At 40.9% G+C, this 21,916-nt stretch overlaps 1 protein-coding gene across 1 annotated transcript in view; it reads right to left on the bottom strand.

Moving 5' to 3' along the window:
• Positions 1–1,130: 1,130 nt before the first annotated feature.
• ZBTB38 (zinc finger and BTB domain containing 38) overlaps positions 1,131–21,916 on the bottom strand; it is a 38,190-nt gene continuing 17,404 nt past the window's right edge. Inside the window, exon 2 of the mRNA XM_058187673.1 lies at positions 1,131–4,960. Coding sequence (XP_058043656.1) covers positions 1,367–4,960 — 3,594 coding nt within the window. The 3' untranslated portion in view covers positions 1,131–1,366. The remainder of the gene's footprint in view (positions 4,961–21,916) is intronic.

Below are 21,916 nucleotides of genomic sequence, written 5' to 3'. Positions count from 1 at the left end.
GGGTACCTAATGCACACTGCCCCATTAAGTATGCAAAAAGAAAATATAAATTAATACTGAAAACCCACATTAAATTACTCAAGTAGACAGTTCTATACAACCTTGAGGTTAGGATTGGAGTGTCTAAATTCTATGGTACATTACACAAACTAGCTGGATGACTATGTATGTAAAACACTATGGAAGTCAACTTGGAATACAATTCAGTAAATCCAAATATAGTATTAGCCTTGGATTAAATCAAGGTACCAAAACTATCTTCACATTCGAGTATACTTAAAATAGGATAAGTGGTGCTCCCCCCCCCCACTTTTGGGCCTTGAATGTATATTTAGGGGGAAATCTGAAACGTCAGGTGTAAATTTTAGAAAGATTCCATGGAGAAATTTCATATTTATCCAGCTACCTATTTCTGTGCTGGATTCTTGCAAATTATTTCTTCTCAGAGGACAAGTCATGCCTGGAGCAATGAGGAGAAATTACTGTATAGAGCAGACATACATGGTCTCAATGCTCTGATGCTTATAAAGCCACAGGAAGAAAAGTCTCTTCAACAAGATAAGAGATCTTATTCCATGTGTGTAACTAACTTTGCTCATGGAGGAATTGTGTATAATGCTATCATTTAAACTTCACTTACACATCAGCCTGCAAATCTGATAGCACTAATATATAAGGAGCTCATGACACATTGTGGTACATGTTAAGAATATAAATATTTATTATAATAATACATCTGACTGATTGTGTGACGAACCAATCATAACCTCTTACAAAATTGTTCTGTAACGGCATGTTCAGACTTCAGAATGGGTGAGTGGACTACTCAAATAACAAATGCTAGAATCTTAACCAGATGCTTATTGTATACACATTAAACTAGGGCTAAATTAAAATTTTAAAACAGTGTTGACCTTCAAACAAATTATAGTTAGGAGATAGAATGTAATTTCTTCTAGCAGAAAACACTTTAACCTTACTATGTTCTGAATGGATATCACTCATTTTTTAGTTGCCCAAAATGATAGATATCATTAACAAGTTAAATTTCCAGTTCAACAGTAAATTCTTTATAATATCCTTTTAAACATTCAGTTAAGCATATTCTTTTTTACATAAACTTTCTTCTGAGTAATATTAATATCTCCGTATACCTTTTTAGGCTTAATTAGCTTCACTATAGTTTCCAAATTTTGCTTTTTATGGCACATTTAAAATGTAAAGTATGCAATATATTTATGTGAAAAATATATATCTCAAGTTTTAAGAACTTCTGTAAATTTGGATTTATTTATTTTTTTGCATTAATTACTTGTATCTATGGCCTTTCATCTCTCTTTTCTTTGTTGCCGCACCCTTTTCTTACTCAGAGTCCAGCCTCCAATGCAGTGTTCTGAATATTACTGACTTTGTAACCCTCTGCATCAGTTACGCGTTTAGTTAGCAGAGGTTTAGCTGTTTCCTGTTTCTCTGAATCAAAGAAATGTTGACTTTTACACGATTTCGAGCTTTCCTTAAACAAACAATCTTTTCTGTCCTCTTGCTTGGGTGGTTTGAACAAATGCTTCTTCTGGTGCATCCCAAGAGCAGCTGCCGTCTTACAAACCTTGGGGCACTGAAAACACGCATAGCCTTTCCCAGTGTGCTCACGCTTATGCCTTTGCTCGTGATTCCTTTTGGTGGAAAGATATAAGAAGCTCTGAAAACAAAACTGACAGTGGTAGCGCTTTTCCCCTGTATGGATTCTCTCATGTATTTTGAGTGTTTCGTTGAGAGTGAATGCTTTGTTACAGTGTTGACAGATGAAATCCTTGACAGCAGAATGGGTGCGTTCATGCTTCTGTAAATTGCTGGAGATGGAAAAACCTTTCCCACAGGTTTTGCAAAGGTAGGGCTTCTCCTCTGTATGACACCGCTTATGCATCCTTAGGGTAGAAGAGCTCTGGAAATGCTTTTGGCATAAATTACAAGTGAAAGACTCAGGCTCTGTGGTCTCCCGGTGTGAGTGATCATGGGATATTTCTGTAGACTCCTTCTCCCTTTCACAGAGCTTACAGTTAAGGTCTGGCATTTTCTCTTCTCCTTGATGACAGACCTTCTCTTCAGGAATATTCCTAAGAGCATAAGTGGTGACATAGGCCTTCTCGTTTCCCTGACAGGAATTTCTGCTCCTGTATTTCTCTCTCCATTTTGCTTTTCTCATTTTTCTTAATTGTTTAGATTTCTTTTTTGGTTTGTAATTGTAATATGGTCGCCAAGGTTTATCATTAGAGTCATGGTCACTGACATCATCACCCATTTCACTTTCAATGTAGTCTGATGGACAAACTCGAGACAGGCTTCTCTCTCTCTTTTCCCGTTCTGCAACCTGAACTGTCTGATCGCCTTTGGATTCATATTTAGATCTTCTGCCTTTTTTGTAAAATAATTTGGACCCCAAAATATGTCTTTTCACAATAGCTTCATTTCCAATTTTAACTGTTATTTGACAAAGTGGAGCAACACTGCTGTCAGCAGATGTTCCTGGCAGTGCAGGTTTTGCGATATAAGTTTCAGTCTTGCTTGAAGTTTCAAAGATATGTGCAGGTGTGTTAGAAGCTATCCCTGTATTCGTTGTATATTTTACCTCCTTTGAAGTGGCTTCTCTGTCATATAGAGGCACCTTTTTCTTTTCTTTATTGCTTCTTGTTCTACTATTGCCATTGTCTGATTCATGTACAAGATCATTGCTGGCTCCTTGACTGATTGTAATATCTGAAGTTCCCTTATCACTTCTTCCTACTGCATTGACAGCATTACTGTGCATTATCACAGATGAAACTCTTCCACTATGCACTATAACAGAAGATGCTGAATTGTTATAGCTAATAACAGAGGTTGAATTCTCATGGGAATTGCTATTACTAATTGTTTGACGAGAGGAATCATATTCCTGAGGACCAGTATCCTCAACAGAAGATAATGTCCTTCTGTTAGTGGGAGTATTATTGTTAAGATCTGTCCTTGATGAAATTTTCCAGGAAGACACATTTGGAGGATTTTCAGATGTTGCTGTAGCATCACCACATGAAGAACTATCCAAAGAAATGCTGGAACTTGGCAACATATTGTGTTCAAAATTCAAGGATGCCAGTTCAGAAGTGACAGTATTCTGAATAATACAGGTGCTAGAGGGAACTTCATTAACTTGTACACTTTCATATGATGAGTTTCCGTAACTTTTATATGGTGCCCTTTTACATTTCATAGGCAAAAGCCTGTAAAGCTTGTAAGGATATACATTTGGTTTCAAGCCACCATTAGCTGTTTTCTTATTTACACCAAGTCGGTGATCAATTGCATGAAAAGATTTCTGATGGTTCTTGAGTATATAGTATGTCATAAAGGTCTCAAGACAGAAGATACATTGGTATCGCCTTTCACCTGTGTGCCAGATTTCGTGTCTGGTACGGTACTCTGCTAATGCAAAGACTTTGTTGCAGTAATGGCAAGGATAAGTTCTTCTCCAAGAGTGAACATTTGAATGCCTTCGGAGGCTGGACAAGGTAACATAGGTACGTTTACAAACACTGCAAGTATAAAGTATCTGTCCACCAACAACTTTAACAAAATGGTCTGTTTCTGGCATTGTACCGTTCGTGGCAGGATAATCGGTAAACTCATTTTCAGTTTCTGTGGGCTCCGGGCTTACATATGAGGTGCCAGTTTTTTCATTTGAAGGAACAAAATTATCCAGACTATTCTGCTCATTTTCATTTTCAACGCAAAAATTGTTCAGACCCCTACATGCTTGTTCATGAGTCTCTAGTCCAGCATTATTTTCAAACTGCTTGCTACAATATTTGCAAACTGAAGTCTCTTGAGGTTGTGAATGAAGGTTAAGATGAGTGCTTAGCTGAGTTTTATCATTAAACAATTTAGTACAACAACTGCAGTTATAAGGATGTGGAATGTCCGTGGCTATTGATCCAGAAAGATTATCAGATTTATTTTCATTTTCCTTAGAAGAGAGAATGTTGGTTTTTTTCGGTTGGGATTTTTGAAAAGAATGGCCATGGTCATTTATGACTTTATGGGGAGCCTCTGAACTGCTTCCCTTGTGGGCTGATATCTTTACAGTAGGAGCATCTGTGATCTGGGAGTTAAATCTAGCCTTTGGTGCATTATATGACAGTGTTGCTGATTTAACTAGAGGCACTGACTCGGCAGCTTCAGAACAATCTTCACCTGTTTTATAAAGTGGAGTGTTTTCATAATAAAAGGAATTTTGTTGCAAAGCATTGCAACCTGTTGTAACAGCATAGGAATGTTCAGCTAATGTGCTGGCTCTCTCAACCTCTTTGCATGCCTCAGTCCTGTCCAGATCGCTATTGGATGCTTTATTTGTTTCAGGCATTTTTTTAAAACTTGCCCTCAGGTCAAGAGGAGAAAACAAATTATTACTATTTTCAGTTTCAAAAATTGAGTATGCATTCGTGATTCTTGGTCCATTTGTAATGGCTGAGTCTTCCTGTCTTTTTTCTTCTTTCACATCATTTTTTTCAGTATTGCAAAATGAATACAGACAAGGGGAACCGGAAAGGCTCTTTTCTGTAAGATCTTCTAAAAAAGATATTCCCAATTTTTTGCCAGCAGCTGCAAGATCCACAACAGACTCTTGTTTTTTAACAATTACTGTAGAACTGTAGATGTAATTAAGTATCTCTGTGAACACTTCAGCCTTGAGGCCATCTAGTTCCAACACATGTCCAGAAATGCAGATGGTATGACTCCAAAATATATTTTTGAAATAAAGGCTTGAAGCAGCCAGGACATTACTGTGGGCTTTGAATTTGGTGTCTTCTACAATTATGGTGACATCACATAAAATGCCCCGAATGCGTTGTTCATTTAATATGGAAAGGACGGTGTCACTATGGAAGTCATCTTTGAGATCCTTGAAGTGGGACATGATGGTCATCTGTTTAAATAAAGAAGAGATTTTAAAACAACAAGATCAAATGCTAAATTACTTATGGTCCTCATACCCCATCACAAGCTAATCACTCTTGGCCACTTGTATACAATATATACCTACAATACCTACAAAGGAAAACATCCACAGTGCAATTAAAACATATAATGAGATCATAAAAATCTCCAGTGATGCTCAGTAAACAACAAACAAGAACAACAAAGAAAAAGTGGACAGATGGGAAGTTCGGAGGATACCTCAAGAATAGTTTTCAGGAGTTTTTAAAAAGTCAACAAGGAATCTGATCTCCACTGCAGACTATACCAGAGCACTGTTATAACTGACCAGCAGTAGTCATTAACCACCAGTCAATCAGTGCCAGCTACTTTTGCCAAAGAACAATTTAAAAAAAAAATCAGAAAGGTAACTACCATTATCATTAAAATAATATCTCTCTCGCCCCCTCCATAATTTCAGTGTATGTTATGTGTATTCATCTGATTAGTCTGTCACAAAAATAAAATCTGAATTGCTGCTATGGAGAATTGCTGCTTGGTCATCAATGAACAGTTAAGTCTTGCATACAAATCATTGCTGAAATCTGTGATTATGCCATGATGACATAGTTTTGCATTTCCCAACAGCTGCAACCCTCTAGACATGATGGTGGTATGAGGAGAGAATATAATGCTTTCCTTACTCTTATAGACCAGGGGATAAAATAAAATAGTTTGATACATAATGCTTAAACAGGCAGGCATATAACACTAGACAGGCTTTATAGGACTGTGAATTAAAACAATGGCATAATTTTGATTAAGGTAGGCCATGAAGACTTCCCATCACTACCTGTATCTTCTGTCATAGTTTCAACATAGCCATGAAGCACACGCATGCAGCAACATTAACAATAATAGCTTAATGTGAACCGCTCCAATCTTGATTGCAGAAAATATGACTTCAGTAACAGAGTTGTCTTCCCCAAATCCCCAAAGCTTTAACCAAAAACTATCTACTATTGACCTCGCCCCATTCCTAAGAGGTCTGTAAGGGGCATGCATAAGAGCACCAACGTGCCTACCGTTCCTGTCCTAATGTTCCCTTTGATTGTATCCAATTTCGTATAGTTATTACATACTTATGCTTATATATATGCTTATACATCGTATAGTTATTTCAAGTTTATGCTTATATATACTGTTGTAACAAATAAAAAAAAATAAAATAAAAAAAACATATGGACAACCATGATCTGCAGGAAGGAAATGCAGAAAACCTTACCCTTTGCTGCCATCTAGTAGGGCCTGCAGAGTTATAGCCCAGATCTTGTATGCCTAAATAAGAGCTTTTCCAATGGGCAAGATGCTGAACAAAGTGGGGAAAGGAGGGGAAAGAAGGGGAAAGGAAAATTTGGAATGACTGAGATGAGGTGAAATCTTCATATTTATTTATTGCATTTATACAGTTGTCTATCTCGGAAACACAATCCCTATATTGCTCAGGCCCACTACTGCAGCTTCCATACATGTGAGAATATGCACTGAACATGTATCTGAAACTTCTTAAAGCAGCTGCAACTCTTTATACCACAAACCCCAGTAAGAAGAGACTTCATTCATTTGTTCATTCATTCATTTTACAAACTGCTACAATCAGTATTGACCCCAGTGGCATACAATTTCCCCTCTATAATTAGAACAAAAGTAAAAGTCAAGGTATAACCATTCAGCCTAGAATCATATATATAAGACCGTGTAATGAAATACAATCTGCAAAAAAGAATGACAGGGAGTTCTCATTTAGCAACTGCCTTGTTTAGCATTAATTCACAGATATAGTGGTGATGAAAAAGCAACTTTATGACCAATGCTCGTATGTATGACCTTCTTAGGGCTACAAAGCCAAGAAAAACTGAAGTAAGATAATAACATAACATAACATAACTTCAGAGTTGGAAGGGACCTTGGAGGCCTTCTAGTCCAACCCCCTGCCCAGGCAGGAAACCCTACACCATCTCAGTCAGATGGTTATCCAACATTTTCTTAAAAATTTCCAGTGTTGGAGCACAGTTTTACTCAGTATCCACTTTGCTTAATGTTTGAGTTGCCAGTCCCAGTTGTGGTCACCAAATGAGGACTGCCTTCAATAATTTTTTATTGTTCATGGAAAAAACAAATGTCAAGTTTTAACAAACTTTCTAAATGTCAAAAGAAAAGGGGCCATTTGAATGGGGAAAAGCTGTGCCCCAGGAATAGGGCAGCAATCATATTATAGCTAATGTATATGATTTATATAGCAAAAAAATGTCTAGAAAACAGAGCAGAAAAATAATAATATGTCTTAGGAAAGGTAGAGCGAGAAGGGAAATCTTTTTCTTTAAGCAAGCTATGATATAATATAGGTTTAACTGCTGATCTGAGGTATGTAATCCCTGTTCTTCCTATGGTATTTCCTCTATCATTGAAGACCATGATTGATTGATTTTGTGACCCCTAGAAATCAGATAAATAGATAGACAGACAGACAGAGAAATAGACATACGGACAGACAGACGATAAATAGGCAGGCAGAAGTCCTAAACTATTTGAAAGTCTGGAGACACATGCCACTGACTTCTTTAAAAAAAGTCTCTTCAAATTTCTGTAATAGCTTAAGTATGAGTAAGTCTCACTGGACATTTATTTATTTATTTTATTTATTTTATTGTTTAAATTTATATACCGCCCTATCTCCCAAAGGACTCAGGGCGGTTTACAGGCATTTAAAAAACAGGTAAATACAATCTAAAAACAGTTAAAAAACTTATTCTAAAAGCCTAAATTAAAAATATGAAAATAAAACCCAATTTAAAAACCGTAAATTAAAATCTAGCTCAGTCCTGCGCAATTAAATAAGTATGTTTTAAGCTCGCGGCGGAAGGTCCGAAGGTCCGGAAGCTGACGAAGTCCTGGGGGTAGTTCGTTCCAGATTTCTACTATACATGTATTTAATCATGTATTTCTTCATGTATGTATTTATTTATAAAATTTATGTAATACATTTAGATGAATCTATATCCTTGGCATGTTGCTCTTGCTCTAGTCCTGCCTTCTTTTTCTTGACTAAACCTTGCCATGCCTCAAAAGATGGAATGTGGCCTCAACTCAAATGCATTTATTCAACAGTGAGGATAACTGAGCCATCAGATAGGAGAGGATTCTCATACAGTGAAAACAAGTAGTATCCTGAATGGAACTTCACTCATGAAATTAACTGAGAAAAAGGAAGTACATTCAATATTACAAGGAGGAGGATTGGAAAGTTTCATGAATATTATAAATATTATAATTTGGGCTGAGATGTATATGCTTTTTGTTGTAAAAGGTTAAATATTGTTAATAGAATGTTATGCCTTTCTATACAGAAATAATCCAATTTAGCTGAATGGGATTTATTATAAGAATTGTTTCAGACTGTGATAAGATGAATTGCCAAACAATTTTGCAAGTCCAGGCTAGGATCTCTCCTCAGACACAGTTTTTAAAAGTTTGGGAATGCATGAGAAAATAAGAAAGATTACAGATGTTTGAATAGCCATTATATAAATTCTCATTTGGAAAACTAAAGTTATATGTCAGCATTCCTGTTGACTGCCAAGGGTGGTAGATCATACTACGTGTTATGGAATTAGAAATTGAAGCATTTGATATCTAAAGTAAATTACACAATTGCAACTATTGACTTTGATTACTGGTTTAACCTGGCAATGAAGGCTGTCAGCTTTGTTTTCTGACATGTAAACTAACAAAATTTACAAATCCATTCCCTTCCTTTTCTCTCTATAACTTGCTGACAATACAAAAGGACCCCATTGTTTACAAAGGATTGATAATTTAATTTGACTTAATATTTCTAAGCATGCCAAAAATATTTTTTTCAGTTGACCAATTTAGAAACAAAATAGAAAATTGGGGGTAAATATATCTAGATCATAATTGTCTGATATTTTTAATTTTTGAAATAAATCTGTTTCTCTTTTCATTGGAGTAGCTGTATATCATTTTTGGGAATAGCATATCATTATTTTCACAGTTGAAATTATTTGATATATCGTTCATTAATAAACTCCATAAACAATCTTCAAGGAATGTTTGATGATTATAACTTAGAATAGAATAGAATAGAATTTTTTATTGGCCAAGTGTGATTGGACACACAAGGAATTTGTCTTGGTGCATATGCTCTCACTGTACATAAAAGAAAAGATATCTTCGTCAAGGTACAACATTTACAACACAAATGATGGTCAATATATCAATATAAATCATAAAGATTACAGCAACAAGGTTACAGCCATACAGTCATAAGTGGAAAGAGATTGGTGATGGGAACGATGAGAAGATTAATAGTAGTGCAGGTTTAGTAAATAGTTTGACAGTGTTGAGGGAATTATTTGTGTGCAGCTCTCTATAGCGTCGTTTTGAGGGTAGGAGTTGAAACAGTTTATGTCCAGGATGTGAGGGATCTGTAAATATTTTCACGGCCCTCTTCTTGATTCGTGCAGTATACAGGTCCTCAATGAAAGGCAGGTTGGTAGCAATTATTTTTTCTGCAGTTCTAATTATCCTCTGAAGTCTGTGTCTTTCTTGTTGGGTTGCAGAACCAAACCAGACAGTTATAGAGGTGCAAATGACAGACTCAATAATTCCTCTGTAGAACTGGATCAGCAGCTCCTTGGGCAGTTTGAGCTTACTGAGTTGGTGCAGAAAGAACATTCTTTGTTGTCCTTTTTTGATGATGTTTTTGATGTTGTTCCAGATTGTTTCTTTTTATAGTAACACCTATATTCACAAAATGTATGCATTTCCATTTTAGCAACTATTTTTCATTTTTTAAAAACAATGAGTGATTGCTAAAATTTCTGGAGGCAAAATATTTTTCATTGCATATTTTTCTATCTATCTATCTATCTATCTATCTATCTATCTATCTATCTATCTATCTATCTATCTATCTATCTATCATTATCAATATGCAAGAAATAATCTTCAATAGAAAAAGTGTTGAGTGGAATGTTCATTGCTCAATTAATCAATTCTGCAGAGAGCTTCTTCCATACACAGCAGAAAAACAGATTCCTCCTGAATTCAATCTAGAAAACAACTTGCATGTTTGATCACAGATGTTTTCTGGATATCTGTACCAGCTTAACCACTAGAGTAATTAATGCCTTAAATTTAGCTGAAACAGAACATATTTTATGAATGTCTAAATGGGATTTTTCCTGTTATGCCCCTACTTCCTTATTGTCTCTTATTCTTGAATTATCTTGGTCTTGTACGTGTGACCACAAGATGGAGCTCAGTTCAAAGGAGATTACATCAGACTATTGGGGAAAAGAAAATAACAAATATAATTATAGTAACATGAGTAATCTATTTCTAAGTTCCCAAATTATTTATTAGTCATTTGTACTGTAACTAACAAATCCTGCTTTATTTACTGTAACATCAAGACTTCTTATCGATTGAATTTGTTTTATACCACTGGAAATTATGAGCACAATCAGTATTTTATATTTCCTATTTATTCATAACTGAATAAATACCACTATCAGATACTGGCATTTATTAAAATTATCCACAGATTATCATCATCCATATACTTGTCTCAGATTGCACTGCTAGAAAAAATGTCCTGATGAAACAAGAAGATTGAGTACCCATGTTCCGGGTGCGCTTCAAGGTTTTGGTGACCACCTTTAAAGCGCTCCATGGCATAGGGCCGGGTTATCTACGGGACCGCCTACTGCGACCAGATACCTCTCACCGACCCGTGCGCTCTCACAGAGAGGGACTCCTCAGGGTGCCGTCAGCTAGGCAGTGTCGGTTGGCGACGCCCAGGGGAAGGGCCTTCTCTGTGGGGGTTCCCACCCTCTGGAACGAACTCCCCCCAGGACTCCGTCAACTTCCTGACCTTCGAACCTTCCGTCGCGAGCTCAAGACACATTTATTCATCTGTGCAGGACTGGCTTAGATTTTTTAAATTTAGAGGGGTTTTAAATTGATTTTAATATTTATATTTGATATTTATATTTCTATTTTTAATAATTCGGGCGCTAGAATAAGTTTTTTAAGGATTATTTTAATTTGTATATTGATATTGATGTTTTATATGCCTGTAAACCGCCCTGAGTCCTTTGGGAGATAGGGCGGTATATAAATTCGAATAATAAATAAATAAAATAAATAAATGTTTGTAACAGCATGTGGATAATAGGCTGATACGGGTAGAACAGTGACAAAACTGAAGGTTCTGATTTGCATACTGTTTGAGTCATGATAGCCATTATGGGACTGTGATTCAGCAAGTGTGTAAGAGCTATTATTCTGCAACTGAGTGAGATAGCCGTATTATCTCTGAAGATACAGTTCTATAGTTAAACGAAGATGTACTGTATTTTCCTTCTCTGGTAAGGCAGAGAATTGAGAATAACACATTTTAAAGAGACCTTGAAGATCTTCTAGTCTAATCTTCTGCTCAAGCAGGAGACTTTTACCATTCCAGACAAATGGCTGTCCAATCTCTTCTTAAAAACGTGCAGTGATGGAGCACCCATGACCTCTGGAGGCAAGCCATTCTACTGGTTGGTTGTTCTCCCAATCAGGAAATTTCTTCTTAGCTTTAGGTTGTATCTCTCTTTGATGAATTTCCATCCATTACTTCTGATTTTGATCTTAGGTGCTTTGGAGAATAGGTTGATCCCCCCCCCCCCATTCTCTGTGACAGTTGCTCAAATATTGAAAGACTGCTATTGTGTCACTTTTAGTCCTTCTCTTTGTTAGATGAGACATTCCCAGTTCCTGCAACTGTTTAGCCTCCAGCTCCCTAATCATCTTTGTTGATCTTCTCTGCACCCTCTCCAGAGTCGCAACATTTTTTTGTATCATAATGATCATATACATCAGACCAACTCACTAAAAGTGATAGAGTTTGATTTTATTTTTCTCTAACAGAGTCCACATGAACATTATGAGGCATGCAAGCAAAAGAGTTGACGAGAATGTCTTTGCTTTTAAAATTTGATTCTGTCAAGTCATGACTCAAATGCTTTGAAGCTTCATTCATTTCCATTGAAAGTTAACCTTGTATTTAAATCCCCTATAGGAAATTAACTTAAGCAGTGTTTCCCATAAAATTGTATCTTAGTTATGATCTTTGAATACAGACCCCAGTTTCAAAATATTTGTATGAAAATTGGGTCCATTTGTTGCAATTTGTATACCAAATAAGGCACATAAATATAAGCATAAAGAAACTAAAATGAAATTAAATAACCAGAATGGAAATAAAACATTTATTAAATATGAAAATTATATCTGTAAGAATAGGTATAATCTTAGGACATGGTTGCAGAATAGATTTTTGTGCTGTTTTAAAGTAATGAATATATTTATTTATTCTAAGCTTAATTCTGATTCTTTATATTTGCTTGCTTGTAACAAAGAAGTCCTAATAGCCCTAAGCTGCCCAATAAGGATGATAATAAAAACTATAACTACTAAATATACTGTAAGTGTACATCCTAAGGAACAAAATAACAGCATCTTTCATGCCTCAATGAAACTCAAGTGAAAAGTCAAAGTCAATACCCAGGAGTCAGACAATCTAAGATGATGAAATGCTGGAAGATAGCCAAAACAAGATAATGCTTTAACACAGTAAACTGTGACCACAAGAATAAAGAGAAGATACAAATCCTTGTAGAACTAAGTAATTCTAGAGGAAAGAAGAGGGCAAATAAGTATAAATAATGAAAGGCAAAATGGCAATAAACCAAAATAGCACCAATTACAATAATAGGAGGTCAGGTGCATTGTAAGTTAGCAAGAAACTACTGTATAACTTTATTTCATTGGAAGCCAAAGTTTTAACTGGAGAAATATGAGAGGAATTGATGCAATGTGTCATAATCTAAAATCAAGATATATACACAGAAACGGAGATCCTTTCCCCACTTTCATCTACACATAGGGCAATCTCTTATCTTATGCTTTTACCTTCATCTCCTCCCAAATATGTACCTGATGAACTTTAATTCATTTTTAGTTTTTCCACGTTAAAATGTTGTTTTCCCCTTGAAGCAGTGGTAAATTATATAAAATCTGTTAAATTTCACTACCCATTATCTCAGAGGCAGTAACTCTCCCACATGGGAGGTATCAACCCAACCTACTATTGGTTACTTCTTGCTGGTTCTAGGAGGCACCACCTATTTTAACACTATTCCAAAGACATTCTATTTTAGGGAAAGGGAGAATCTGGCATTTTGAATGGGCTCTCTTAGTGCTACTATCACCAGCTATAAACAGTGGTGGGATTCAAGTCATTTAACAACCGGTTCTCTGCCCTAATGATTTCTTCCAACAACCAGTTTGTCAAACTGCTCAGAAAGTTAACAACCGGTTCTCCCGAAGTGGTGCGAACTGGCTGAATCCCACCACTGGCTATAAACTGCAGATCATCTACCCAATAGTCTCTAAAAGCTAATGAATTTGAAATAGCAGATGCCAGATTAAAACAGGCAAAGGGTGTCATCCTCACCCACTTGCAGATTGGCTGATTCACAAGTTCTGGAATATATTCATTTTGCCATACATCACAGCCCATGTGAGAACAGCACCCTTTCAAATCTCCACACTGCAGAAACCCTGTTGCTTAAAGGAGCTTGCGTGGAGCAGATCTGGAAGATGCTTAAGCCCAAGTCTGTGACTGGCAAATAGTTTCCTACCCCATCTGAAGGTTGGTACTTGAGTTAACATAAAATTCTCAAAGTTGAGTTTTATGGCTGGGAGGCTTTGGTAATTTCCTATTCTGATTCTTGTCTCATCACCTACTTCTGCAATGATCATTTAATTATATTTGCAAGATATAAAGTGGTATATGCTTGTTCCAGTTCTGGTATCCCAGATACCTACTCTGATACCTACACTTAGGCAATAGATAATTGCTGTCTGATTAACCATTGTTAAGGCTAGTGTCATTTCCTTCCATTCTTTTCCATCCCAGTAAATTGGGTCATTAGAACTGCTATGTATAAAAGGAATTTAGTGCCAATTTTTCCTAATTTAGTTCTTCCAGATTTGATAGATTTCAGTTTCCCTAGCCAGCATATCTTTAGTCATGTTGGCAATGTTATAAGAGATTAAACTCTTGTCCAACAATGCAGACTGTAATTGTATTATTAGTATGATAAATGTAGTCGTCATTTAGTAAACCTAACTGGGATTGGCAACTTAGTCATTAGGCAAAGTAGCTGCTAAGTGAAACATCACAATGTTCCCCAATACCCCATCAACTTGTTGGAAATGTAAACAAAACCTAGGAACATACTACCACATGTGATGGACATGCCCCAAAGTAAAACAATATTGGACTAGATTAAGAATATATTTAGAAGAGATATCCAAACAGCAAATATAGATGAAACCAGAACTATTTTTATTAGGAATACTTCTAGGAAATTATGATAAAAAAATACAATACTTAATTATACATATCACAACAGCAGCGAGAATAATATATGCACAAAATAGGAAAAATAATAACATACCAACAGAAGAAAATTGGATAAGAAAAGTTTTAGAATGTGCAGAGATGGATAAACTCACAAAAGAAATACAAGATAAAGAGGAAACAGAATACTACATGGTATGGGATAAATGGTATGAACGGTCAGAGGAGAGGTATACAGGGCAAGGAAAGATTAAATGAGGAAGATACAGGAGTCTGAATGTAGTAACAAACATAGAAATGGAACTGACACAGAATGTCTGATTATAATTTACTACATCGATATTTTCATATGTATAAATAAATAGAATCACATGTATAGATAGTAAATTGAAATAAGGGGGGAAATGGATATATAAGACATGAATACTGATGTGGAAATATTGTAAAGAAGAAAATTGTAAAAATTTCTTTTTTTAAAAAAAATGTTCAATAAAAATTATTTTTAAAAAAAGAAACATCACAATTTTATGGTGTTATTTCAGCTTTCCTTTGCTTTGCAGAGGTCATAAATGTGAGGATTGGTTTTCATGACCATCGCAACTGCAAATGGCTAAACAATGATTACCTGCACTGCACTGGTATTTGGAAATAGTGAATAGGAAGTATTTGATAGCACTGAAGGCACTGATGATAAGAGACACTAGGTTTACAATAAATTTGGGGGGAAATGCAGCCAGTGAAAACAAAAGGATAAATACTGCAATATAACATTGGAGCCAGAAGGAAGGAAAATTGATTTAGATAAAAGCCTTGTATGCTAGCCTTTCACCAAAGAATGCAAGTTAAAAATTGAATGCAATACTTATATTTTGAAAATTTTGGAATTGGTATGATAAAGCCTAGTGCATTATTCAAAGGGTCACAGAATTAGGCAAGGGTTTAGGAGAGGGCAAGATTTATATGAACAAGCATTCATCTTTAGTTTCCAATTATTAATGATTCAGGTAGCAGTGTCACTGAACAAAATATAGCAAGGATAGATGTATATATCAGAGAGTATCACCTGTTGAGTACATTCTGATTTTGACAGTCATTGAGAACCAAAGGTGAATTTTATCTTATCACAGTGTAAACACACAGCACACTTCATTCCGCTCAGATAACAGAAAATGCACTTAAGGAATGCCTTTCAAAACTTTTGTGATGGTTGTTAAAATTAATTTCTAATTGGATACATTAATAGATAAAGAAATATTTATTTATTTATTTATTTATTATTTAAATTTTTATACCGCCCTTCTCCCGAGGGACTCAGGGCGGTTTACAGCCAGATAAAATGACAGTACTATTACAAAATAAATACTATTAAAATACCACTAAAAAACTTATTCAAATTGGCCGCAATTAAAATTTAGCAAATAATAAAACCCATTAAAAACCCATTCAAAACCCATTTAAAACCCCTTAAAAACCCACGAATTTAAAAAACTAATCCAGTCCTGCGCAGATGAACAAATAAGTTTTAAGCTCGCGACGGAAGGTTCGGAGGTCCGGAAGTTGACGAAGTCCTGGGGGGAGTTCGTTCCAGAGGGCGGGAGCCCCCACAGAGAAGGCCCTTCCCCTGGGTGTCGCCAGACGACACTGTCTCGCTGACGGCACCCTGAGGAGTCCCTCTCTGTGAGAGCGCACGGGACGGTGAGAGGTATCCGGTAGCAGTAGGCGGTCCCGTAAGTAACCCCGGCCTATGCCATGGAGCGCTTTGAAGGTGTTCACCAGAACCTTGAAGCGCACCCGAAGGCCACAGCCAGCCGGTGCAGCCTGCGCAGGATAGGTGTCACACGGGAGCCACGAGGGGCCCCCCCTATCACCCGCGCAGCTGCATTCTGGACTAACTGAAGCCTCCGGATGCTCTTCAAGGGGAGCCCCATGTAGAGAGCATTGCAGTAATCCAGGCGAGACGTCACGAGGGCGTGAGTGACCGTGCACAGGGCATCCCGGTCTAGAAAGGGGCGCAACTGGCGCACCAGGCGAACCTGGTAAAAAGCTCTCCTGGAGACGGCCGGCAAGTGATCTTCAAAAGACAGCCGTTCATCCAGGAGGACGCCCAAGTTGCGCACCCGTTCCATCGGGGCCAATGACTCGCCCCCGACAGTCAGCTGAGGACTCAGCTGACTGTACCGAGATGCCGGCATCCACAGCCACTCTGTCTTGGAGGGATTGAGCCTGAGCCTGTTTCTCCCCATCCAGACCCGTACGGCTTCCAAGCACCGGGACAACACTTCGATAGCTTCGTTGGGGTGGCCCGGTGTGGAAAAGTACAGCTGGGTGTCATCAGCGTACAGCTGGTACCTCACACCGAAGCCACTGATGATCTCACCCAGCGGCTTCATATAGATGTTGAACAGAAGGGGCGAGAGGATCGACCCCTGCGGCACCCCACAAGTGAGGTGTCTCGGAGCCGACCTCTGCCCCCCTGTCAACACCGTCTGCGACCGATCGGAGAGATAGGAGGAGAACCACCGATAAACGGTGCCTCCCACTCCCAATCCCTCCAACCGGCGCAGCAGGATACCATGGTCGATGGTATCAAAAGCCGCTGAGAGGTCTAATAGGACCAGGGCAGAGGAGCATCCCCTATCCCTGGCCCTCCAGAGATCATCCACCAACGCGACCAAAGCCGTCTCAGTGCTGTAACCGGGCCGGAAGCCGGACTGGAACGGGTCTAGATAGACAGTTTCATCCAGGTGCAAGGGAAACTGATATGCCACCATACTCTCTACAACCTTCGCCACGAAGGGAAGGTTGGAGACCGGACGATAATTACCTAAAACAGCCGGGTCCAGGGAAGGCTTCTTGAGGAGGGGTCTCACCACCGCCTTTTCAAGGCGGTCGGAAAGACTCCCTCCACCAAGGAAGCGCTCATAATAGCCTGGAGCCAGCCTCGTGTCACCTCCTGAGTGGCCAGTACCAGCCAGGAGGGGCACGGGTCCAGTAAACATGTGGTGGCATTCAACCTCCCCAGCAGCCTGTCCATGTCCTCGGGAGCGACAGGGTCAAACTCATCCCATAAAATATCCCCAAGACCACCCTCAGCCGTCTCACCCGCGTCACTGCAATCTTGATCTAGACCCTCCCGAAGCTGAACGATTTTATCGTATAGATAACCGTTAAACTCCTCAGCACGTCCCTGCAACGGGTCATCCCGCTCCCCCTGATGTAAAAGGGAGCGAGTCACCCGAAACAGGGCGGCTGGGCGGTTATCTGCCGATGCAATGAGGGAGGAGGCGTAGCTACGCCTCGCTTCCCTCATTGCCACTAGGTAAGCCCTAGTATAGGACTTCACTAGTGTCCGATCAGCCTCCGAACGGCTAGACCTCCAGGAACTCTCTAGGCGTCTTCTCCGGCGCTTCATCCCCCTCAACTCCTCGGAGAACCAAGGAGCCGGTTGGGACCTGCGCCGGGTCAGAGGCCGCAAAGGCACGACACGGTCTAAGGCCCCCGCCGCGGCCCGTTCCCAGGCCGCAACAAGTTCCTCAGCCGAGCCGTGAGCCAGACCGTCAGGAAATGGCCCAAGCTCCGTCCGGAACCCCTCCGGGTCCATCAGGCGCCTGGGACGGAACCAACGTATCGGCTCCGTCTCCCTGCGGTGGTGAATGGCGGTCAGAAAGTCCAGGCGAAGAAGAGAGTGATCTGACCATGACAAAGGTTCAATGACTATTTCCTTTAAGTCCAGATCTCTCAACCACTGACCAGAGACAAAAACCAAGTCCAGAGTGCCACCCCCGATGTGAGTAGGGCCATCCACTACTTGGGTCAGGTCCAAGGCCGTCATGGAGCCATGAACTCCCGAGCTGCCGTTGATGACGAGCCGGAAGATGGCAAGTTAAAATCCCCATGACTAAAAGTCTGGGGTCTCAACTGCCACTCCAGCCAGCACCTCCAGGAGCTCGGGCAGGGCAGCTGACACGCAGCAAGGAGCCAGGTACGTGATCAGCAAACCCATCTGACACCTATGGCCCCATCTCACAAGGAGGATTCACACCCGGCAATCTGAGGTACAGTGGTCTCCTCGGCTCTAGACTCTCTCTAATCACAACCGCCACCCCCACCCCTACCCTGAGCCCTCGGCTGATGGAATGCACGGAAGCCCGGCGGGCACATCTCGACAAGGGCACTCCCCTTCCGTGCCCAGCCAGGTTTCCGTGCGCCTATAAGGTCCGCAGCGCCCCTGAATAAGATCATAGATTAGGGGCCTTATTGACTACGGACCGTGCGTTGCATAACATCAGCCGAAGGCCCAGGCTCTGAGGGTCTTGACCATCCGGGAACGGGAAAGGGCGAGGATCGACCCTGCGGCACCCCACAAGTGAGGTGTCTCGAGCCGACCTCTGCCCCCTGTCAACACCGTCTGCGACCGATCGGAGAGATAGGAGGAGAACCACCGATAAACGGTGCCTCCCACTCCCAATCCCTCCAACCGCGCAGCAGGATACCATGGTCGATGGTATCAAAAGCCGCTGAGAGGTCTAATAGGACCAGGGCAGAGGAGCATCCTCATCCCTGGCCCTCCAGAGATCATCCACCAACGCGACCAAAGCCGTCTCAGTGCTGTAACCGGGCCGGAAGCCGGACTGGAACGGGTCTAGATAGACAGATTCATCCAGGTGCAAGGGAAACTGATATGCCACCATACTCTCTACCACCTTCGCCACGAAGGGAAGGTTGGAGACCGGACGATAATTACCTAAAACAGCCGGGTCAGGAAGGCTTCTTGAGGAGGGTCTCACCACCGCCTTTTCAAGGCGGTCGGAAAGACTCCCTCCACCAAGGAAGCTCATAATAGCCTGAGCCAGCCTCGTGTCACCTCCTGAGTGGCCAGTACCAGCCAGGAGGGGCACGGGTCCAGTAAACATGTGGTGGCATTCAACCTCCCCAGCAGCCTGTCCATGTCCTCGGGAGCGACAGGGTCAAACTCATCCCATAAAATATCCCCAAGACCACCCTCCGCCGTCTCACCCGCGTCACTGCACTCTTGTTCTAGACCCTCCCGCCGCTGAACGATTTTATCGTATAGACAACCGTTAAACTCCTCAGCACGCCCCTGCAACGGGTCATCCCGCTCCCCCTGATGTAAAAGGGAGCGAGTCACCCGAAACAGGGCGGCTGGGCGGTTATCTGCCGATGCAATGAGGGAGGAGGCGTAGCTACGCCTCGCTTCCTCATTGCCACTAGGTAAGCCCTAGTATAGGACTTCACTAGTGTCCGATCAGCCTCCGAACGGCTAGACCTCCAGGAACTCTCTAGGCGTCTTCTCCGGCGCTTCATCCCCCTCAACTCCTCGGAGAACCAAGGAGCCGGTTGGGACCTGCGCCGGGTCAGAGGCCGCAAAGGCACGACACGGTCTAAGGCCCCCGCCGCGCCCGCTCCCAGGCCGCAACAAGTTCCTCAGCCGAGCCGTGAGCCAGACCGTCAGGAAATGGCCCAAGCTCCGTCCGAACCTCCGGTCCATCAGGCGCCTGGGACGGAACCAACGATCGGCTCCGTCTCCCTGCGGTGGTGAATGGCGGTCAGAAAGTCCAGGCGAAGAAGAGAGTGATCTGACCATGACAAAGGTTCAATGACTATTTCCTTTAAGTCCAGATCTCTCAACCACTGACCAGAGACAAAAACCAAGTCCAGAGTGCCACCCCCGATGTGAGTAGGGCCATCCACTACTTGGGTCAGGTCCAAGGCCGTCATGGAGGCCATGAACTCCCGAGCTGCCGTTGATGACGAGCCGGAAGATGGCAAGTTAAAATCCCCCATGACTAAAAGTCTGGGGGTCTCAACTGCCACTCCAGCCAGCACCTCCAAGAGCTCGGGCAGGGCAGCTGACACGCAGCAAGGAGCCAGGTACGTGATCAGCAAACCCATCTGACACCTATGGCCCCATCTCACAAGGAGGGATTCACACCCGGCAATCTGAGGTACAGTGGTCTCCTCGGCTCTAGACTCTCTAATCACAACCGCCACCCCCCCACCCCTACCCTGAGCCCTCGGCTGATGGAATGCACGGAAGCCCGGCGGGCACATCTCGACAAGGGGCACTCCCCCTTCCGTGCCCAGCCAGGTTTCCGTAACGCCTATAAGGTCCGCAGCGCCCCCCTGAATAAGATCGTAGATTAGGGGGGCCTTATTGACTACGGACCGTGCGTTGCATAACATCAGCCGAAGGCCCAGGCTCTGAGGGTCTTGACCATCCGGGGAACGGGAAAAGGACGAGGGGTCGGGGCGCGCGATCGCCTGCTAACATCGAGCGCCCCCTAGGACGATATGATCCCCTTCCGCCATATCTGCCCCTCCCACTTACTGCAAATCGAACCACCCTCACCAACAGGAACGTAATCTCCCCCCCTAACCTCCGAACCCGTTAAAAAACCGTCACGAGCACGCGCAGGGACTGGCTCCCCACCCGACGGGCTACCCCCGACGCCCGCCCTAACCCTCCCTCCCCTTAAAACCCTATCTAAAAACCCCCAAAGGCTCTTTTTTTTCGCATGCCACCTCTGTGGGTCCCAAGACCCATCATTGAGGCCGGCCCTTGATAGTGCGGCGGGCCATTCCTGCGAGGCGGGGGCACCTCGCAGGCGCAAGAGTTCAAGTGCTGAATATCGCATAAATAAAGTGCATAAATAGAGGATAGAGGCCGACGAGAGGCGATGCTGTCCGGAGTGGTCAAATGTCATGCCAAAATCAAATGGACACCCATTGACTAATGATGATCAAATGGTGGCTGGCTTAAAGATGACGAAGGCTGGAACATAGGCAGAGCAAAGTCCATGATGACAAAGGTACTACTGCTCTGCCCAATATGGCCTATGAATGATGTGGAAGATGTCAAAAGGAAATTTTCCCATGTTCAGCAATACTAGAATTTGGAATCACCTTATGATCTTGATTTGGGGACATCGTTTTTCACACACTGAATCTGGAAATCATTGCAACATTAAAATGATAAACAAAGGGTTTTTTTAAACTGGATTTTAAATGGGGTCTTATTTTATAATATGTATTTTATAATTTAATTTTATTGGCCATATCGAATAAGTTTTTTAATAGTGATTTTATTGTATTGTATTGTACTGTATTTTATCTGGCTGTTAACCACCCTGAGTCCTTCGGGAGAAGGGCGGTAATAATAATAATAATAATAATAATAATAATAATAATAATAATAATAATAATAATAATAATAATAATAATAATAATAATAATTATTATTATTATTATTATTATTATTGTTATTATTGTTATTATTATTATTAAAGAGAAGATTGTGTACATTCAAGGAAGATAAAAAATCAAATCACCTTGCCAAGTCAGTGTAGTTCTGATTGCTGAGGACAATGATGCATGTTAGAAATAGCACAATCTCTCTTATCAGCTTCCTGAATATAATATTTTTATTTATTTATTTTGTCAAGCATA

Source organism: Ahaetulla prasina, chromosome 6 (genome assembly GCF_028640845.1).
Source record: "Ahaetulla prasina isolate Xishuangbanna chromosome 6, ASM2864084v1, whole genome shotgun sequence".
Classification (NCBI taxonomy): Eukaryota; Metazoa; Chordata; class Lepidosauria; order Squamata; family Colubridae; genus Ahaetulla; species Ahaetulla prasina.
The sequence above is the reverse complement of the archived record's forward strand: the minus strand, read 5'-3'. Positions and strand labels throughout refer to the sequence as shown.